Source organism: Pterocles gutturalis, unplaced genomic scaffold (genome assembly GCF_000699245.1).
Source record: "Pterocles gutturalis isolate BGI_N339 unplaced genomic scaffold, ASM69924v1 scaffold11692, whole genome shotgun sequence".
In the NCBI taxonomy this organism is placed as follows: Eukaryota; Metazoa; Chordata; class Aves; order Pterocliformes; family Pteroclidae; genus Pterocles; species Pterocles gutturalis.
The window spans coordinates 73,072-95,698 of record NW_010115655.1 but is presented as its reverse complement, the minus strand read 5'-3'; the positions used below and the strand labels follow the sequence as shown (position 1 = coordinate 95,698).

Here is a 22,627-nt window from a genome sequence, read left to right as displayed (position 1 = left end):
ACAACAAGTCTGACGCAGCACAATGGGAAAACCAGGACCAGAATGGGGCTTTAGGCTTTGTAAACTGCTTGGCCTAAACTCTGGAGATGCAGTTTTAAGGTGACCACAGACTCATTTAATCTCTGTGTGGCTCAATCTCCCATCAATTAGTGGAAAACTAGAACAGCTCTACTTCATAGATATGTCAAAATGTGTTCGGTTACTGCAGCAACAGACCCCACAGCGCTCTTGGAGTGACAGTCTTCTCGCCAAGTGGAATTTTCAGGCCTGGGCTGTGTTAAATGTGGCTCCCCTTCATATGTGTCAGAAATGATTCAGTGCAATACCATTTGCCTGGCTACTTTATTGCAACAAATTTATTACTTCCCATTATCTGTGTACGTTGAAAACAAAACAAAACAAAACAAAACAAAACAAAACAAAACAACCCAGAGGCCTGGACCTCTCTAGATTAGAGCTTGAAATTAGCATTTAACATGCCTGTGTCACACTTACACTAAAAATTGCTTTATGTATCCATTTTCCTTCCTTTTATTTCAGTAGATTTTCAGCTATAAGACTATAATAGCGAAAAAAAAAGCATAATGGGCCTGAATTCTTTATATCAGCACTTTTTCTCATACTGCAGTGCAGTACAATGGGCTATGTTCTGCATTGTTAGAGATGCTTTCCTTCAGATAGGATGTTAAACCAAGGTCCTTTCATCTTTCATGGCTTCACACCTAAACAGTAAAAATCTCATTGACATTCTGAAAACATTAAGGAACAGAAATGGTGCTTCAGCCAGTATATATACCTTTTGATATGAACACACACCCTTTATACATCCTTTGATATGAACGTGTTGCAATTCACAGCCATGTGCAACCTGTTTTCATAGCCACAGTAAATATTAAGTTCCTATGCATGACACCAGTTTACGGGCACCGAATTTATTCCCTTATGAGCTCTTGCAGCTACCAGCCACCAAATAATTTTGTTTCTTTTAAGGCAGGCTACAGTAAAACCGGTGAGGTGAGCCCCTTCTCACATTTATGTGACCATATTGGAGCCTGCGGCAATTGAACTGCTGGTATTAAGGATTGGAATATCTGTGACTAATTAACATTATTAATATTAGGAACATCTGTGTCATTACCAGAAGGAATATGTCAAATAGATGCATGCATGTGTTATATCCTTTATTAAAATTAAACATGGCAAAAAAAAAGAGCAAGCTAATAGTGAGGATGAGGTAATCTGTTGTCTAAAAGCAGATCTTGCTCTGAAAGCGCTAACATTAATGTTTCTATTTATATCACGCTAGTGCACAGGGTTCTTTCCTGACACCATGTAGTTTTAGGTGTCTGAAAAAAACATTTGAGAATGGAATTTCTCAAATGTTGGATCTGCAGTAGGCTGGGAAGACTGGACACACAGTCAGGAACTGTAATTAACTAGATGTAAGTTAAATCTGTTTGAGAATTGGTTATATGTAGCCATAAAAGAAAATTATAATTTTTACTGAGAAGTATTATTTCATTTTATTCTGTTAAATCAAAGCACATCTGGGATCCTTGCTTAGTCTCATCTTCTGAACATGGAAGTTTCCAGTTGTTTTAAAAGCAAAGGCAGCTTTCTGAATTCCTGAATGTACATTTTAGTTGCTAATGTTATGCAGCTGAGTGTAAAATGTCAAATTGTGGGGTTTGCTTTTTTTTTTTTTTTTTTTTTAAATCATGCTAAAACATGCATGCATCTATTTTGAAAGTAAAATAGAAAGGCAGGGTGGTTTTTGCATTTTTTTCACCAGATTTCTCTACAACTTCTAAGCGTTTCCAAAATGTGTAACTAAGATACAATGGATCGTATTTGGGTGTAAGATAAAACATAACTTTTTTTCTAATACAATATAAATTATAGTAACTATGTGTCACATATGGTAGAATGTACATAAAGATGCTTTGACATAATTTTCAGTCTTCCAAAGAGGTAACAGTCTCATCAAACAGATCAGTCACTAAGCAAAGGTCCAGACTCCTACATCTTTATTTATCCTGTGTACCTCATTTCATGAGCTATCCCCCTCCACCCTTAACCCTCAGTTTTAGTAGAACTACTGAGAAATGAAAGCTTTGGTTCATGTGAATCCATTTGACTACGACTACTTCTATTACAAATGATTTAGCTGCAGCATACCACCAGCCTAAGAGTAGTAAACTCAGAAAAGGAACTTTACTCCCACAAAAAAAGTCCACTATTCCACGTAAAAGAGACCATCAAATGGCTCTGTAATGAACTGGGGGAACTATGAATGTCTGCCAATAATGGATACAGTATTGTTAAATAAGTAAAGTACTCATTTAAAATGTGCCCATACATATACAAAATAGATATGTAAGTTTATATGTGTTACAGAAATAAAATATTACATTTGTTTCAATTAAATAATGAAAATAGGTAGGAGAATTTATCATAAATTTCTAGCAACATAGAAGATGGATTATACAAATGGCAGTTACTGCCTGTGTGTTCTTCTTTGTTCAACTAACAATTTAGCTTCAATTCTATTATATGTCAGTTTTCCTTCTCGTGAATCATACTGTCATTTCAGAAATTTTCTGTGTCATAAACAGCCTTCACAGAGTCAAGAAAAATGAACATAAGAAAAAGCTTATCCTGGACCATCTTGTGCAACTCTTGCTTATTTGAAAACTACTCTATGTTATTTGCACTGATGCTCATCTTTTACTAAGTAACTGGAACAAGATAGCATACAGCATTTCTCATGGCAATCACTATATTTTTTCTTAATAACTATCAAAATGCACATCTGCAAGTTTTCACGACAGCAATCGTGATGTTTACATTTACTTTAGTATCTGCTGTCTAACCAGATGGCTCAGAAGACTTTCCGGAATAACTTTTTCCTACAACCTCTTAGATATGTAACACTGAAATTCAGATGAAGCATGATTAAGATCTGTGCAAGTATCAGTTTGATTCTGTATGAAAGTTGTTCATATCTTTGTATTTAAAAGACATGTTGCTCACATTTAATTGGTAATTTAGAAAAAAAAAAAAAAAAACAACCAACAATCAAGCCAAAGCAACCTAACTTGTTATCCACTGAAGTATGTACACTTGTGTGAATCTCCTGCATTTAACAGAGTTGCTGCCAATAAACTGCAAATTCTCATCAAAGCTTCATGTCAGAAAGCCAGCTCAGTAACAGTTACTTCACTCTGTTCCAAGGCAAATGATAAATAGCCTGTGATAAATAAGGCTATGTACACAGTATATTGGAGATGTAAACAAAAAAACCCAAAAGGTTTACTTCCTTATAAAGTCAAGATACGTGACAGCTGTGAAAAAAATCACACCTAAATAATAACCACATCTTTAGCACACTCAGGTGGTTAAGAGAGAGGACAAGAAAAACAAAAAAAAGTTTTATATTTTATGGTTTGGAAGACTAATACTTACTGACTTCATAAATAAAATTTTAAAAGATACCTTGGCTATCAAGAATGTGTGTCTATCTGAGGAAGAGAAACAACTATTTAAGTGTTTATGTCCAACTAATTTTCACTGAGACCTAGACACGCCAGTGTCTAAACCTTTGGAAATTAGCTCAGGCATTTCTAAAGAGTATTTCTCAAACAAGCAATTTGGCATCAATACCTTTAATCTTTTTCAAACAGAAGTTTTCTAATCTATGAGATTTGTCCAAATGAGATCATCCTCATGATGTGTGTCATTTACTCTGACCATAATCTTGTGATCAATAGCCAATGCCCTTGTGATCAATTTGCAAACAGTGAAAACTCAACAGTCTTCAGCATAATACTTCTGAATATGAATCATTTGACAGATTATACTCAAGACATTTGAACACTTTTGATGATAAATGAAATGTCTAGAAATAATAACAGAAAACTCCCTAGAGTGACCCTACTTTATATTGTAGTAGATCCTAGTAGGATCTTCTCAGTTTATCATAAAAACACCTGAGAGCTGTTTCTCTCTTTTGGAGTATTCCAGAAATTAAAATTGGGCAAAGAGGCAAGATCCCCAGTTCTAATCTCTAAAAAGGAAATAAGCCTTCAAGGATTCTTAAACAGTGGAGTTCCTGTGACTGACCTGCTGTGGATGGGAGCTGTCAATCCATAATCTGGCCTATTTCCACATACTCTATAAAAGCATTGCAGTCAAAGAAAGAGTAACCAAGGTAACTAACTGCCTTCAAGAAATTGGTTTCATTAGCAACTAATTCTAGTTGGAACAACCTTACCGTACGAATATCAGCTCCAGGCCCAGAAACACGCTACTGACGAATTTCTTCATTATTTTGAACAGAAATTTTGAGGATAATTTTGTGATTCATTCTTTTCATGTTTGGTTTCAATTTCTTTTCAAACACAGATTGCAGACACTTGCTCTGTGTAAAAGAAGTGTATTTTCTAATTGTAAGTGCACATAGCATGCTGAACAAAATGAAAAAGATTTCTAAGCTGCAGTTCACTTATTATGGATGGCAAATCATTTTAAGGTACCTCTTTAGTCACCAGGAAATTAAATGTAGAAGCTAATCAACATTAACACTTGAAAGAGTTTGACTACCCTTTTCTCTATCTTATCACTGCCATTTGATGGCACCAGTATTGCTGTTTCTTTACAGTGAGAAGGGGAAAAAGAAGATTCCCAAAAGACTTAATATACATAGAGTTGTTGACGCATCAGTACTTCAAACTCCCTCTCATTCTTTTCACTGTTTCCCACCTGTTATGGCATCCATAATACTTCTCAAAATCTCATGAAGGCCATCTGAGGCACTTCACAGCTACAAACTAAAGTTACTGTATCAGGGTATTGAACAGTGTGAGGGCAGGGCTAGAGGCTTTGGTCAGCTTTAGTCATTTTTTCCCAGTTCAATTTCAGACATTATGTTACAGCGGTGTATGTATTGTATTCACTATTGTATTCACAGCCTCTACCCCACACAGCATTTCAGGCAGGTTAAAGACAAAGTAGTTCAGTCACATTGCATCTTTCTATGTGGTGAGGCAATCATTAGCGTATACTTACTTCTTTAATGCAAGTTCTGATAACACAATACAAAATGCGACTTGATTTTGTCATGGAAGAGAAAGCATTGAACAAAACCCCAAAACATCAAAACATAAGATGCACAAGAAATGATGAGAATTATTTCCCCATTATGTTTATAAAATACAAGGGACTGTTTCTGGTGTCAAGCTGCATAAACACAGCATCTTGTATTTCTGTAATGGGTGGTAAGGTCCATCTGTTTTTACTGGTATGGAGCGAAATGGAGAGGAAAATGTAGTTCTGAGGGAAGAAGTAAAGCTATACCGCTCAGCATACTTTGGTTTTCCTGCATCTCTCATAAATTACTTTTAGTCACATTAACAGGGACTGTTTATGTACACTACAGTGGTGCAAAGTTTGTGATTCCTGGATGGGAGATCACTGGGCATCCGAAACAAAGGTACAGTACATATGTACAGGAGCTAGCACATCAGCTGGCTTCTCAATCAGCCATTACGTGAGACTATATACACAAAAATAGGAGACAGCATGTTTTCAAGGGAAATTAAGTTTCACCTCATACCTATATGGTGGACTATTAAAAATCATCAACCTGGTAAAATGTAATTCATGATATATGCATCTCCTGTTCTATGCCACCTTTTTGCCTCCTCTCTTTTTTGTCTTTTTTATAAATTTCTGCTCAATATATATGGCTGAACCACATTTTAAGGTCCTTCTTAATTTTCCAGTTTCATGTTATTGCTCCTTGGAGTCTGGTTTCCTGGGTTCTTTATTTGTTCTAGGTTGACTTTATTTGTTTTTCTCAGTTGTGCTCATTTATTCTTTTTCTAGCTTGGATCATTTATCTGTTTACCTGTTGACACTTCATCTTTTTCTGCCTTTACTCTTTCTTTTCATTTGCTCTTACAAATCTTTAATGCTGCCAGCCTTTTGGATTGTTCTGCATCAAAGCAAAAGCAGTCTAGTGAAATCTCCATTAAATTGTGGTCAGGTACAAAAGAGCAAAGTTCATTTTGCAGTTCCCTGTTCCTCAGCTTTCTAGGTAGAGCTGTCTTCCAGTCAAAACATAAGAGTTATATCTCAACCTTATCTATCCCCTCGCCCTCCCACACACACTTTTTATAGAAAGCAGTCTGAAATGATGTAGGACAACTGAGATCCTTGGTGCTAAATTCTACATACTCTTAAACTTTTTAGGCTTGAGTAGTGCCATATGACTGCTCCTAGTTCATAATTTCTCCAGTCCATTGCCTAAGCACAGGGTCCTATCCAGACAGAACAACCTGCTCTCAAAAGCAGAAGTGTTTTAATATCTCTCAATATTTCTGTAGCTCACTTAAAATTTCACTCATGTCTTCATAGTATGTCTGCACGAAAATAATGCTTGGAGCCATTTTATTTGAGCAAACTGCCTGTCCACTTACCTTCTTTAGGTTTTTAGCCAAGCAAAATTCCTAATTTTGCGTCTAGAGGTTTTCAGAGATTCTCCCAAACCTTTTCAGCTTGTAAAAGTAATCAACTTCTAAAATCTTCCCTTCATGAATAAACTTGATGAACAGCAGATTGTCACTGTGCTTGAAAACAGGAAGCAAACACAAGAGCTTCTCCTTTAGGGAAACCAAGTCGTTCCTGCATGTCCACTTACCCAGCTGGTCTTCTGCTGCTGAAAATGAAACAGCCTTTCTGCTTTGAGTGGATCTCTGTCTTAAACAGAGCTAGATACACACACACAAAAGTTCCCTGCAAAAATCAGAACATTTTAATAATTGCCAATTTTAACAGAAGTTGAATTGAGGAAAAATAGAAAGGAAGCTGTCTGATAATGTAAAACATATCCTGTTTTGGTATTTTCAGATTTTTTGATTTTCAAATTGCTTTTTGAAAAATTTATATTAGAAGGCCAAAGTCTAAATGAAACATCTTATTTTTTTCTTAAAAGTTTGAATTTATCTGAAATATATATGAATATGTCAGAATCAAACTCAAAATGCATTTTGAAGTTACAGAATTCCCTTTGGAAAAGAAATGTCACTGTTCTGAACTATATTTATATCACTTTCTGTCATTTTTTGATCCAGAGTTCATCGTAGAATCTTGAAACACACTACGCTAACAATAGGATCTGCTCATTTTCTTCACCGAAGCTGGAGATCAGTGTTCAAAATGAAGGTTACAGAAGAAGTTATCTGTAAAAATAACATTTTCAAATCAATGCAGATATATTCTTCTGGCTGGCAGAAGCTGTTTTAGTTCATGCGAACCAAAGAAGCCAAGTAGGCACAAGAACTGCATGCTGAAGACTATGACTTTACATGAAAAAGTAGCAAAATGTGTACCTATCTCATCTGAAAGAAGACCTCTTTGCACAACAGCAATCCTCTGCAAGCTACTTCACCTTTGCAGTGTACTTTGGTTTTGTGCTAGGAGACCTAATTATACCAGAAGGACTCTTTCAAAGACTGAATAGCACAAAAAAATAGAAACTATTTTAAACATAATTCAGAAAAGCATTCCAATTTCAAATGCTTTTTCATGTTTATGTCTCACCCTTCATGAGTTCTGGAAATCTGTATCAGTAGGACTCATTTCTGACACTGAGTTATACCGAATTTTTATTATCTGTCTTGGTCACCCTTTAGCACAAATCTAAAATATAGCCTCACACTAGCTACTATGAATAAAGTTAACTCTCTCTCAGCTGAAACCAGGACAGCACACAAGACACTACTTACACAAACTTAGTCTAGATTTGTCTTCTCTCAGATTATCTTCACAATTATCCTTCTGCATTTTTCCACCTTTACATTAGGACACCATCCATCACAGATGTATTGTCAAAGTGCTTAAGCTTCTAGTCTCAAATGCATCTAAGCAAAGAAGGAAAAAAAAATAGTACTGATGCTATAGCACTCATAAAGCTTGTTAAAATCAACACATTCAGCAAACTGTTATTACTTGCTCTTTATATAACCATAGAATCACATAATGGTTTCAGCTGGAAGGGACCTTAAAATCTTCTAGTTCCAACCCCCCCCTGCCATGGGCAGGGACACCTCCCAGTGGACCAGGTTGCTCAAAGCCTCATCCAGCCTGGCCTTGAACACCTCCAGGGATGAGGCATCCACAGCTTCTCTGGGCAACCTGTTCCAGTGCCTCACTGCCCTCACAAGAAAAATTTCTTGCTAATATCTAATCTAAACCTACCCCCCTTCAGCTTAAAACCATTACCCTTTGTCCTATTGCTACACTCCCTGATCAAGAGTGCCTCCCCATCTCTCCTGTAGCCCCCCTTCAAGTACTGGAAGGCTGCTAGAAGGTCTCCCCAGAGCCTCCTCTTCTCCAGGCTGAACAACCCCAACTCTCTCAGCCTGTCCTCACAGGGAAGGTGCTCCAGCCTTTCGATCATCTTTGTGGCCCTCCTCTGGACTTGCTCCAAACAGGTCCATGTCTTTCTTATGTTGGGGACCCCAGAGCTGAATGCAGAACTCCAGGTAGGGTCTCTGCCAGGTGTGTTAAAGAAGTACTGAGAACTCATCAAAAAAAACCCAAAACAAAACAAGACAAAAAGAATTAAAAAAAAGAAAAAAGAAAGGAAAAGAAAATCAGACAAATCTCTTAGATTTACTTCCCATCCTGAGATAGCATAGGCTTGCTGTGTAGGACTGGGTTGAAGTTCACTTTGTTCTGCAGAAAAGTGATGATATTACTCCTTAAACTGATGTTGTAGTCATTCTCACATTTTCTCTGTCATCTTTCACACCAGTTTTCTAGTGTGGTGTGTTTGATCTTGGCTGGCTGCCAGAAGCCCACTCAGCTGCTCTCTCATTCCTCCTCCTCAACAGTAGAGAGAGAGAAAATAAGACGGAAAAGTTCATGGGTTGAAATAAAAACAGAGGGATCACCTACTGATAAACCATCAGGGGTAAAATGGACTGACCTTGGGAAAATTAATTTATCGCCAATTAAAAATTGAGTTGGATGGTGAGAAACAAAGACAAAAAACAAAACATCTTCCCCTCATCCCCAATTCTTCCCAGGTTCTACTTCACTTTTTTTTTCCTGCTCGTGTTGGCAGCTGTGGAAGTATCTCAGAAAGCTTCAAATTTCTAATCAACAGCCCCATTTGTATTTTAAATCATGCTGACTTCTGCTGACAAACGTGAGCAAAATGCTGCTTGAGATGTAATCTGGACTACGAATAAATAAATTAATAAATACATCCACACTCTGTGGGCACCATTCAGGTAAGGGTGAGGATAGGGCATAGCTGTCTTTAATTAAAAAGATTCAAACTGGTTTTGCCTCATTAACAAATACTTTGTCATTAGTGTTGTGCTCCTTTATTTCACTGTATTTTCCGCTTTAATGTTGGACCCCAAAAGCTATGAGAAGTTTCCTTCCTCAAAAAAACCAGCTCCACAAGCATTGCCTGTCACCTGTAAGGATTCTCCCTTTATGACACAGCAGGCTGTTGGCAGAGAAGAGAGTGAACTGCATGCTGATAATAAGGTGTCTGAGGATATATTTTGTTAGTCGTTTTTCACAATTGTACTATTAGTTTTCTAGGAAGCAACAGCAGTCACAGCACTATTTTTCACCACTCTATAGAATTTAACAAATAAACAAAAACATTAGTATTTTGCAAACTCAAATGAGACCTCCTTCTATATAAGATCCACAAACTATTTGGTAGTGTCCTCCAAAGTTTCTGTAGGATTACAGCTTCTGTACTCTCCTCAGCAACGATAATTATACGGCACTTGAGCCTCAGGAAACAAAGATATGTGTTCCAACAAGACAAAGACAGAAGTTTCCCGAAGACTGCCCTAAGCTCTGGAATACCTTTCTTAGGGGAAAAAAAAAAAAAAAAAAAAAAAAAAAATTCTCAAAACAGGCTTCAGCATTCTTTTTTTTTTTTTTTTTTTTTTTTTCACCAAAACAGTATGCTAGGAAAAAAAAGTTAATATGCATTCAGTTGTTATGACCATACTCAAAGTTCTGTGTCATAATCAAGACAGTGCCTATATCAGGAGGTCATAGTTGCAAGTTTTCCTGATTAAAATATTTTGGGTTTTTTGGGGGGGAGGGTGGGGTGGGATGGTCATGTACATTTCCCCTGATTCTTAACCTCTAGATGCTACAGTGGCATTGATTCTACTGATGATTCTACTGATGACAGCATATGATTCTACTGATGACTTTTACACTTTTATAGGCTAGCAAGTGATGTTGACTCTGTCTGTCAGTCTTGAGGAGACAGGGGATCTAACTTACTTGCTTTTTTGAAAGCAGATAAGACTCACAGAACTTTGTATCTCTCAAAAAGCTGTCTCAATTTTTGGTCCAGACAAGCAGTTCTGACGGACACAGTGATTGATATTCACTTCTTCAGGATTATCTTTACAGCTCAGCTTGGCACATTGATGACCTCTAACTGTTTAACCAGGCAAAAAGTAATCTAGATTACTGACAGCAAAAATCCTCTTCAGAGTTCGATGAATTGTGACAAAGCATTTTTACAACTTTGTTCTGCTAATTTGTTGCAGAGAAAGAAGCATTCCTCCCCTCTTGTCATGCTGTTCAGATAAACTGAAATAGTGGGATTTGTTACTATTATGCAGGTAAAACCATTATGTGTAAAGTGGTATTATGTACTATAAGAAAACAGATGCATCTAACAGCATGTAATAATAACACGTGCTCTCATAAATCTGTTTTGATTACTCTGGATTTCTCCATTCCCAATCCCTCGTATACACCGAAGAGTGATGGTAGCGATGATTCACTTCAATTCCATTAGTCACAGGTAAATGAACATCTTCTAAATTTGGAGTCAAGACAGATACTTGACTGCAAGTTATCTAGGTGAACTTCAACCTAAAGAAGTTGAGGGTGAAAAGAAAAAGGAATAGGAAATGATATCATTTAAGTGGACAGTGCTCAGTAGACCTTTTCCTTCTAAGGAAAGTGAGATACATAAAAAATAGACAGCCAAAAATAGGGTAAAGAGCTTTCTTTAAGTCAGTCTTCTGCCCTTGCAAGGAGTTAAGGTCCTTTACACCTCTAGATACTGGACTGCTTGCATTTATCCAGACATTTTTCAGCTCTAGATTGTGTTAGTAAAATGTATCCTGATGTCTTGAAAATTGCTTAGAAATAAAAGCTTATGAAGAATAGTCTTGTCCTTTCACATATCTTGTAAGAAAGGCTTTACAGAAGCTTTCATTTGCTTCTAATCCATAAACCACACCAAGTGTATTGGCTCACAGTGCTCTGAATCCCACATAGCTTGCATTGTCCTCATTGCTATCACAGGACATGGATAAGCCATTCTCATGTAACATAAGTGAATGCTGAAAAAAATGTAGCCAACACTTAATGGAAATTATTTGCCAAATGGATAAATTTGATCAAAAGAGAAAAAAAAAAACCTCAGAATTTCTATGGCAAAACCAAGCTAATCTTTTAAAAGCATCTTAAAAATTAGTTAGGATGAGACAAAACTTTTTATTTAGTGTAACTTCAGATATTTGGAGGTTGTCATCTAAGCAGAAAATGAGTATCGGGAAGTTTGCTTTAGGTTATTTTACTGATTAAGACAATCTTAAGAACCATAATGGTACTTTTCACACAGCAGCTAGCCACCCTTTAAGTGAACAGTTTCAACTGAGGTTATTTTATTATCAAAGAACAATCTTCAAACCTGTTTGATCAACAAAAAAAAAAACTAAAGTTGTGTTGAGTTTCAAAGTTACGTGTCAATCTGTATGCATTTACTCATGTTTAACTGAAGCATGACATTTCAGTGGTAATGATTTTAGTTTTAATCACAAGGAAGATGAGACTTTATTTTACTGTTTGCTTGGGTAGGATAACACCGGATTTGTCCACCAGATGCTGTTCAATTTTATACTGAATTCAATACTGAAACCACTGTCTGTAGTTTACAAGAAGTAGGTGCCTTCTTAAGATCTGCTGATTCTTTGCTTGGTACCCATTTAGGTACATCTGTTATTCAAGTGACAGCCACAGATGCTGATGATGCCAACTATGGAAACAGTGCCAAAGTGGTGTACAGCATCCTCCAGGGACAGCCGTATTTCTCAGTGGATCCAGAAACAGGTTAACAATTCATTCAGTCTTTCTTTTTGTAATGTCAGAGACAGGGTGCAGGGATCAAGACACTTTTCACTTGCATTTAAATAGTGGAACAGGCATATTGCATCATATGCCTTGACAGGAAGCTGATACACTTTTGAAAATGGAAACTGGATTTACAATTAAAATGCCTTTTTTATCAAAATAATATTACTGCTTTATTTGGTATGAACTTCCAAACTTACAGAAGAAAACTGCTAACTGTAAAGGTCAACAGTTCAGAAAGGTTGTAGAATATTGTAAAGGGTCCAAAGAATCATGAAAGTATTAAAGCTTATTTTACAACAATTTATCAGAATTTAATCTGTTTGTCTTTAAGAAAACAAAAAAGGATCTAGACAATTTCAGACTATAAGGTTAAAAAAAATCCCCAAAGGTAAATTTATTGTTCCTAAAAGTTTGTGATATATTCTTCACTATTGACCATTTTTAACTCAAGATGCTTTTTGAAACTGTAGTCTGATTCCAACAGCTATTAGAATTGAAGCAAAAGCATTAATGCTTTTAAGTTGTAAATCATGAATGGAAGCCCTTTTCAATGTTGTGCAGGTAGTCAGATAAGGGACAGATGCAAAGAAGAAAAACTTGTGTGAACTTTGGATATCTATAATCCAAAATTGGTATCCAAAAAAGAAACAAACACCACCCTCCTCCCCTTCAGATACCTAATCCTAATGCACCTAAGACTTAGCAGGCATTGCATTAGCTTCTTCCTGTATTTTATCAGAATTGTTCTGCTTTGAGAATGCAGAATTTAAGTGCAACTGTGCCCAGAACCCTTGAAGTTCCTAATCCATTGAGCATGCTCAGATGATGGCTTAATTTCCTTTTGAAACAATTTATTTTTTAAATACAGCAAGGGCATTATATCCAAAAGATAATAAGAGTCACATGGCCACAATTTTAAAAGGAAGCATAACAATGTTGCCTAGGATTAGAGAGTTTGGGGTTTTTCCACCTTTTCCTATCTCTCTCCTTTTTTTGCATTTCTCCAATCCCCTGCTCAAAACATCTTCACCAGACATAAGCAGGGAAACAGGACCACATGGTCATTTACTGATGGCAGCAGGCAGTTACACAAGCAGACAGTTTTGGGGGGACCCAGGCTTTCATCTTAGAGATCTTTCATTTTTCTCTAACTCACTTTTCAAAGTTACATATATGTAACAACCCTAGTTGTGGTAATCAGAACTTGGTAATCCTGGATCAGAGGTGAATGCCATATCCACTAGAACACAGAGGTTTTTTTCTTTGCTTCACTCTCATTCTAGGAGTAGGAGTCTTCCAGGGTTGCTTTTTTTGCATAATAAGACAGCTTCCATATCAAGCTGATCTTGTAATCAGAGCCTTCTTCTGAGAAAGAAAAGGTGGAGGTATGGAGGTATGAATCTTACAAGCAAAAAGGGACGTTGTATTCAATTCTCCCACTTCACAAGAGAAAGACTTCATCACTTCAACCTTGCCAAGCCACTACCCTACTCAATACCAAAAAAAAAAATTCAGATCAATCCCTCTAGTTGCACCCCCTCCCCCCCCCCCCACAAAACAAAAAAAAAAAAAAAAAAAAAAAAAAAAAAAAAAAAAAAAGCTAGCTCTGCTTGGTTTTCTAAGAGAAAACATGTGTGTGTCCACTTTTTTAATGAAAAGGTCTTTTGGGCTCTGGATCCCAGGAGGACTGAGGTCGCTTCTCTCCCCAGGGTATGGGATTTTTGGTTTTATCACCTGAGGTCCCTAGTTTTTTATGTGCTGTACAATAGTCTAAGACATTTAAATTACACTTATGAAATTCTTGAGATCGAACACCCAAAAAAGATTTTCCAATACTAATTTTACAGTCTTGCCCAACTCTTTTATTAGCTATACCCCCAGTTGACATACAGTGGCCATCGCTGGGCATTAGAATCTATAATCTATTACAGTGCAAAAAATGAATCCGGGGCATATTAGAATTCAGCTTTGTGCTATATCAAAACCTCACCAGGGATGGAGATCACATAATGCATTAAAATAATAACTGGGGATAGTAGCTGAAAAAATTCATTAATTCAACAAACATATTTATATTTTTGTCATTGAAATAATTATTAAATTGGTTTAGCACATCACAAACAATGAATAATATCTCTGTTACATTTATTTATCTTTTTTTCTTAAAATCACATTAAATCAGCCATAGATTGAAAGACCTATTGCAGTACACCTTGTTTTGATTGCTATGAATTAGCATCTGCACAGTATATCTCATATAAATCCATTTAAAAAAGCTGAGATTAAAGTGTATGGTGCTGCTTCTCCTTCACCTCTCTGTCTCTCCTTTTTCTCTCTTCTCCAAGGCATAATCAAGACTGCTTTACCAGACATGAGCAGAGAAAACAGGGAAGAGTATCAAGTGGTCATCCAGGCCAAAGATATGGGAGGCCAGATGGGAGGATTATCAGGGACCACAACTGTGAACATCACGCTGACTGATGTCAATGACAATCCGCCTCGCTTCCCCCAGAGTATGGAGCATCTAACAGTTTTGTTGTTTTCCAAAGAACCTATCTAAAATCAGCTGTTTCATTGTCACCATCTGGGATCTTTTTTTTTTTCCTCCTTTTTTTGTTTAGTATAATTACCAACCCACTGCTGTGTCTGTTTATATTGCAGGATTATTAAGGCAAATGGGAATCTCTGCCTCCATTTTTTGTAATAGCAAAATATTTCTTGGAATGATAAACTTACTTTACATTCTTACTCTGCTTATGGGAATGTGGGCTGTAAGAATAACTTAGGTTAACAGCAAGCACTTAAAAGCCTCTAGAGGAATTTAATTACAAAATTTGGGGTTCAGGTTTTGGAGACACTTGTAATTCCACGTGTTTAGGCAAGCAAATAGGTCAGCAAATTTTCCAGTGTACCACCTTGCACAGGCAGAGCTGGTCAGGTGGTATGCTCTGCTGGAAGTCTAAGCATTTGGTTTAGGTACTTATAATCTGTATCCAGCTCTTGATGTTGAATGATTTCAATAATCTAGACCAGAATGACACAATTAAGTTTTTAAAAACATCTCTGTAGAATACAAAATGGCAAACAAGGTTGCACAATACAGAAAGCTTCACAGCACACTGCAGATCCTTTCATCCTTTCATCCTAGGTCACTGGCTTAAATCCAATCACAAGTTGTTATAATCAGCATCTGATAACTGTTTGATAGGCTTCAGATAGAAGAAATTGACAGCTTCAGTTCAGTGCCTGCTGGAAAAATGTCCATATTATAAAATTTGAATTGCCTGTTGGGACTGATTAGGGACCTGACTGGTTCTCTTTACAGATTCACCACGGACAGAACAAACAGAGCTGATTTAGAAAACGCTCTCTCGGACTTGAAGAAACTTGAAAAGCACTTCAGTACCATGGCAATAAGTACACTCAGAATAGTATAAACAGGTCAACCTACAACAGATTTTTAAAAATACAAAAAAACTCTGACTGTGGGAGAAAGAATTCTTGAAATTGCATATAACTTTTAAAATCTCTATTAATGATATCAGATTGTTTATAAAAAAAGAGGGGAGGAGAAGTACCGCAGTCCTCATAAAGAAAACATAATATGAATTCATACTCAAAGTTTACTTGCTGAGAATCATCGTCACATGGCAAACTCAAACATCAATTTTTAACCAACTTCTTGTTTGACTTCAGGAGGGGATAATGCTTAAACATATATAACATGATATAGCCCATAATATTTTGGCAGATCGGAATTGAACCTAAGTATGAACCTAGAATGCGGTGTAGCACATTGCACCGTAAGATTTGTTGCTGAATAAAATTAAATTAAACTAAAAAATAAAGAAGAATGCCTAGAACTGCAAATTAACTTGAGGTTTTCCATCTCCTTAGCCTTTGTTCCTTATCACACATTTCTTTCAAGATTAGCTGAAGCCTGAAGTCTATGGAAGTTCTTCTGATTATTTCAATAAGCTTTGGGTTTGGTACTTAATTATAGAGAAATTTACACAGTTTGATGCCTCATACAATATTCTCTATAACTTTCTACTTTGAACATCACCAAAACACATTGCATGGGCTATAGAAGACCTGCTGTGGGATCTATTCAATGGTGCAATTTTCATTTTCCTGATGACCCTTTCCTTTCATTTTCTTTCTCCTTAGCAGGGTGGTTTTCAACAATTACTAGGAAATCAAACATATGGAAACATCTGGAGGTTTTGATTTCTTTTTCTTCTTAGATAGTAATGAAGAGGGGCATACCTTCAAAGAACTATCTAGTTCTGGAAGTCTGCTCCTTCCAAAACCAATTATCTTCCATTTTCTCTTATGTGAGGCAACAATAAGTGAAAATGTGCCCCAAAGCAGAGGGTGAATTGCAAATGGAAGCAACAGGAGTTTACGTCAAGGTAGTGAAGAACTAAAGATTGATTTCTTAGAGGGACAGAAGAAAGGAAAATGACAGAGGGCACTATGAAGTACTGGTTGTTCAGACCCCATTAAGAAGGAACAGATTTTCTGTTTTGTTTTGTTTCCTGAAAGGAATCCTGGACAGTTAAAAGACATAGGTCTAACCTGAATGCAAATGACACCATAATGAAAATCTTACACATTTTTAATTCAGTTGTACTCTAAACCGAATTAGCTGTCTTGCATGCCAAAATGTGTAGCACTCACACAGCACCACAAAAATAAAGAATGCTTTCAGATGTGAAAGCACTCAAGGGAGTTATTCATTCTGGAAGAAGCCATAAGTAGCATGATTAAATCTGTTCTTACAGTATTTCTGGTTCACCTGCCAAACCCCTGAATTTGAGCAAGCCTTCAAACTTATGGTTAGCTTCCAGGAATCTTAACTTGCATCCCATTTTCAGCTTGGTTTAGGGGAATAGCATGCATTTTTATCTGTGTGGATTGCAGCCAAACAGTCTATTGCTGAGTTTTCACTTACAACCTTGAATTTGTAACAGCAAATACAATTTAGCATCAAGCATTAGCTTCAATTTTGTTACACATCTATATAAATATAAGGTATTTGCAGTGACACTCTTTTGTACTTAGTCTGTACAATTGGGGATATAAACTCATTCAGAACTCAGACATTTGTTATACTCCTTGTACTTGAACTTTCAGGACCCTCTAAGTATCTTAAAAGAAGGCAAAGGACATGTAAGTATAGGAAATAGTCTAGTTCCAAGAAAGATACTTGACTGTACTGTACTACAAGTCAACACAACTTATACAGGTTCTTATTGGACCCTTCAAATAAAGATCGTGCATTTAATCAGGTGCTAATTTTGTCAGGTCCAGAGTCTTATGGTATTTTTCCAATGCTACTACTTCACTCAGTAAATTAATATTAATTTACACAAGAAAACAGGTCAAAAGAAACATCAGATTCTGGAATTTGGCATGTAAAACTGAATATGCCTGTTGGTTTTTTTTACATTCTCTTGGTAACAAATAACTGAAAATACTGATCCAGAAACATTTGTGTTGTACTAGTGATGACCAGTGTTTAGTTTTGACTGGTCAAGAAAACCATGTGATTAACACTTTTTCTGCAACAGCGTGTCTTTATAATCAGATTTTTACTGAAAATGTTGTCAGAAAATTAATATAAATTCACTTTTCCTACACACAGGCAAGATTAAAATGTCTGTGTAATCAGAATTCCTTCTAGCAAACCCTGATCATAAAAACATTAAACGAAACCAACCATTGAAAGAGCACAAAAAGTATGTGCAGAGTAAATTAAAGAAAAACTGAATGTATCTGCATTTCAATTAGCTATACCAATTAACATGAACACGTATCCAAATGCTCTTTACCATGACTCTTTAGTATGTATTACTAATAACGGATGAATGAATTACTTTCACACAGAACACCTACAAATCTTGAACGTATTTTTCAAAAGAATAAAAAAAAGCCTATTCTGTTTCAGTCTCTTTCCAAAATTCACACAGGTTTCTACAGCTCTCATGCTTTGAGAAAACAAAACAAAATCCCCTACTACTTCTAAATGTATCTGGGTATATTTCTAGAAAACTGAGAGAAAAAAATTATATATACTGTTAAATAATCAAGGTTGTAACTGGTGCTTTTTGCTGAGCTTCTCTGTTCCTTACAGCTGAAGAACAAAAAAAAAAAAACCAAACAAAAAAAAAAGTGTTAAAAGCAACATACTAAATGACTTTGAAGAATCACTTGAAATTTTTGTGACAGTTTGTCAATCAGCTCCAGTTTAAAAGTTTTGTATGATAACTAACAGCATTTTTCTTAAAGTGTTTCAAACTTCAAGTTACATAAAAAATCCAGGTAAAATTGAAGATGTTTATTATTCAAAAGAATAATGCTTCTCAAAATAATAAATGCTTGGTTTCACTCTTACAGGCACCTACCAGTTCAGCTCTCCTGAGTCTGCACCACCTGGGACTCCTCTTGGCAGAATTAAAGCCAACGACCCCGATGTGGGTGAAAATGCAGAGATTGAGTATAGCATCTCCAATGGGGATGGATCAGACATGTTTGATATCGTCACTGACAAGGACACGCAGGAAGGGATTATAACTGTCAAAAAGGTTTATTTTTTGTGCCTCTCTTATATGTACTTAGCTCTGCAGGTGTTATGGTTATTTTTCTTTTTCCAGGGGAAGGGAGGGTAGATCTCTCAAGGGGTCAGGCTGCCAAGAAGTTGTTGTATTAGTTTTGTTCTTCTTTCTTCAGCAGATATCTGTTATTTTCAAGTCCCAAGGGAAATTTACTGGCATGTCACTTCACATAAAGCAATATTTCAGTGTCTGCTGTCTGTTCAATATATATATACTCTCACACACACTACTTTTGAATTAGGGTTGTGAAAACCTGGGGGGGTTTAGTCAGCTGAGTGCTGCAGTGAGGCTCACAAGGGTTGGAGGCTCATCTGAAGTTTGATGAACTTACACCTCCAAGGCTAAATTGTCCCTCTCTAACAGTCAACTGTCCAATAGTCAGGTATCTCCAGTACCTAAAATCTGTCTTGGTTTAAGTCCAATCTCGGTGAAACTTAAGTTGTTACATATTATGTCAATTGAAGTCCAAAGAGCAAAGACATGGACAGAAAATTAATTCAAAATACCATCTCTGACAGATTTATTGGTTGCTTTTTAGTGCTCAGACTGTTAAACTCTGAACCTGTTTTTGGTTCTACTTCTTACCGAATGTATCAGTAACAATTAATTGACATATATAAAAAAATATATAGATCTATATACATGTATTTGGAAACATACACATATTTATGTGTGGATATGCATGCATATGTGTGCACATATGAATATATATATGCATATATGGATATGCATAGTATAAATGTCACATAGATTGGAAATCAGACTTCATAATTTTTGTTTTCACTCTGGAAGATGGTGGTCAGGGACAGGTCTGGGTTGCTCCTGGTGCAAAATAGGCAAATGTAGATGGTAATGGGGGAGGAGTAAGAAAAAAGGAAATAGGACAGAGAGCATTTAAGAGCTGGGATAATTGTTCTCGTCCCTAAAAACGAGAAGACACAAATAAGACCTTTAGTATTTCCCACTTGTGGATTAAGCCGAGCTTCCCTATTTCTTTCTCTGTTTCTATTTTTATATAGATTGACCCCTCCCGGTTTTCCAGAAATCTGAAGAAGTAGTAGACAGAGGGATCATAACTGCCTTGCTGCCCTATAATACTTATTTTTCTTATACCTAGGGCAAGCCCTAACATACTCCATCTTCTCCAAGTTGCATTAAATTTTAGACCTCTTGCTCCTAAAAATGCCTACGCTTCTAATTCAGCATTATAAAACTGACTCACATTTCTCATAAAGTGGCACAATTTTCTTTATTATTATTATTTGCTCCCCAGCGGCTGGATTTTGAAAACAAGATGCTACACACCTTAAGAGTGGAAGCAACCAACACTCATCCTGATCCTCGTTTTCTTCAGCTGGGGCCATTCAAAGACACAGCTTTGGTCAAAATTTCTGTGGAAGACATAGACGAACCTCCAGTGTTCAGCAGAGCCTGGTATTTAATAGAGGTAGATGAAGATGCCAAGGAAGGAAGCATTATTGGGCAGGTTGTAGCCCAAGATCCGGATATAACAAAGAATGCAATAAAGTAAGGCATTACACAATATAAAATCCTTTAGATGTGGGTCAAGTCTCACGCACAACATGTGATGAAAGTGCAATGTAATAGGGGGCCACTTGAGTAATGAAGCCCATAGGGGCTACTGAAAAGTGTCAAGCAAAGAAATATCTATGGGAGCTTGTGCATGCAAACAGTTAATGGTGCAGGATATGCTTCTGATGGGCAGCCTATAAGCACAAGGTAAAAACAAAGGAGAGGTCAACATTTAACTGGCATCATATTCTAGCGCTTTCACCAAACTGTTCATAAGATTATGCTTTTATACCAAGTTTCTAACAGCAAACATGTAAAATACTCAAAATGGTGTACTTCTACCACTCCCTGCTGGTTGACAGCAGTCAGCCTTCTATACCTTCATAACTCCCTACACATAACACTGTCTACCATATTCCATAGCTTAACTATTTAACAATCACATTATATTAAATAAGAAATGATTGCGAGCAAGTCATAACAATTACAGGGAAAAGTTCAGTGCTGTGAAATTGCTGTAATCATTAGCCATCTGCTATTATTATCTGCAGTGACAAACACAGCACTGAAATTTGTGTATTTACCGTGCAACTGATTAGAAGACCTGATTTCTGTATTTCTGAACAAGCCTGTTGTGTTCTGCAGAAGTACAGCTTGGGATAGAGGTATGAGAGGAGGAAGAAAACAAAATATTTTTAAGTAATGCATGCATAAAATCTCAGTTTAACTAATAATGACTGGTAACTACCAGACTAATTAAAAAGCACCTGTAAAATATTTTTTTTTCTTGTTGGGAAAGAACAAAGCAAAAGCAAGTGTCATAAAATAAAATTTTAAGAACTTTAATCTTAAACAACAACTAATCCAAAGATTTTTCTCATGGTTTTGATGGTCCTTGTGATATGTCAAAAACATCCTGTTACAAACTGATACTTCATTGTATCTGCAATGTGTGTCCTTTGATGACTGAGTTCTCCAAGGAAAAAATAATTTACAAAAATGTTATCTAAGAATGCTCATTTGCAGTTGTTATTCCAGTATTCACTTTATAAGCTAAAACGTAATTTCAAATATTAATCTAACAAACTGCCCACATAAATAGTTTGCTCTTCATCCCACTCACTAGTCTTAAAAAATTCTCACTATTTGTAATATGCTGCACTCCTCAGGCAGCTACAGGAAAGCTTAGGTTAATTGTAAAGAAAGCAGTCTTGATTAACCACTGTTAAAACTAAAAAACTTTTACAGGTGGCTGTAACTAAACTAGAGACTGTAACAGGAGATACTGATGCTCAGTTGTACTCTATCTTGACAGATATTCCGTGGATCGACACACTGACCTTGACAGAATATTCAACATCTATTCAGGAAATGGATCCTTATTCATCTCAAAGCCACTTGACAGGGAAGAAACTCCATGGCACAACATCACTGTCATAGCAACTGAAATCAGTGAGTTGGAGATCATTTATTTCAGAACATTAGAACTGAGAAAAGACTGAAATTGACAGAATCTTTTTTTTTTAAATTAGTTTAGCCCTTATTCAGATATTATCAATAGACAGTATCTTTAAATGCACATCTAAAAGTTCACTTTACTACTTTAGGATTATCCTTGCATATTTGTGAAAAGATAATTTGGAATTCTTAGGCTCAACAAAACCACGTACAGTATATATTAGACAAGTTGACTGGTTCCCTGAGAATTCCCAGCAAATAATTTGGTGCAGGTGTGATGCACTGGCTTTATGCTAAGCTAAATCTTTGGGAAAATCCTTGGAAAAAATATGCCCATGATGGAAAAATAACATGTTGTCAGAATGACCACTGTAAACGAAGAAATTATGCTTTGCCTCCACTGCTTTAACTTATCTCAGGAAATGGCTTCATTTGAATCCAAGACTAGAAGAAATTCTTTCCCCTCCGTGCCTGATGCAAACCCTGGCCCCTAAGACTTTCACCTGGATTATTTACTATTCTGTTGGATCCTTTTAGATCTTCATATCTTTTTTTCTTTCCAGCCAAGTGATAACAGTCATCAAAGGGGAAACAGAGACACTGATTTTAAGGAGCAACTATTCTCCCTTCCTTCTTTCTCCCTATAGATTCCTTAGGAGAGCTTAACAGTCTGGGAGCTGGGTAATATGGAGAGATGAACTATGTCCCCATTTTCAGAAGGACTGATACCTTTTCCTTACAAATACGTTTTCATTGTTTGGTCAAATATGGTCTCCATTTTCAGTATGTGTACTGCAAGATTCATCTCCAGTGAT

General features: G+C 36.4%; 1 protein-coding gene across 1 annotated transcript in view; it reads left to right on the top strand.

Moving 5' to 3' along the window:
- CDH9 (cadherin 9, type 2 (T1-cadherin)) overlaps positions 1–22,627 on the top strand; it is a 49,656-nt gene that overhangs the window by 13,125 nt on the left and 13,904 nt on the right. The window contains exons 3-7 of the mRNA XM_010075267.1: positions 12,058–12,177; positions 14,547–14,714; positions 18,604–18,791; positions 20,095–20,348; positions 21,670–21,806. Of these exons, the coding sequence (XP_010073569.1) occupies positions 12,058–12,177; positions 14,547–14,714; positions 18,604–18,791; positions 20,095–20,348; positions 21,670–21,806 (867 nt within the window). The remainder of the gene's footprint in view (positions 1–12,057; positions 12,178–14,546; positions 14,715–18,603; positions 18,792–20,094; positions 20,349–21,669; positions 21,807–22,627) is intronic.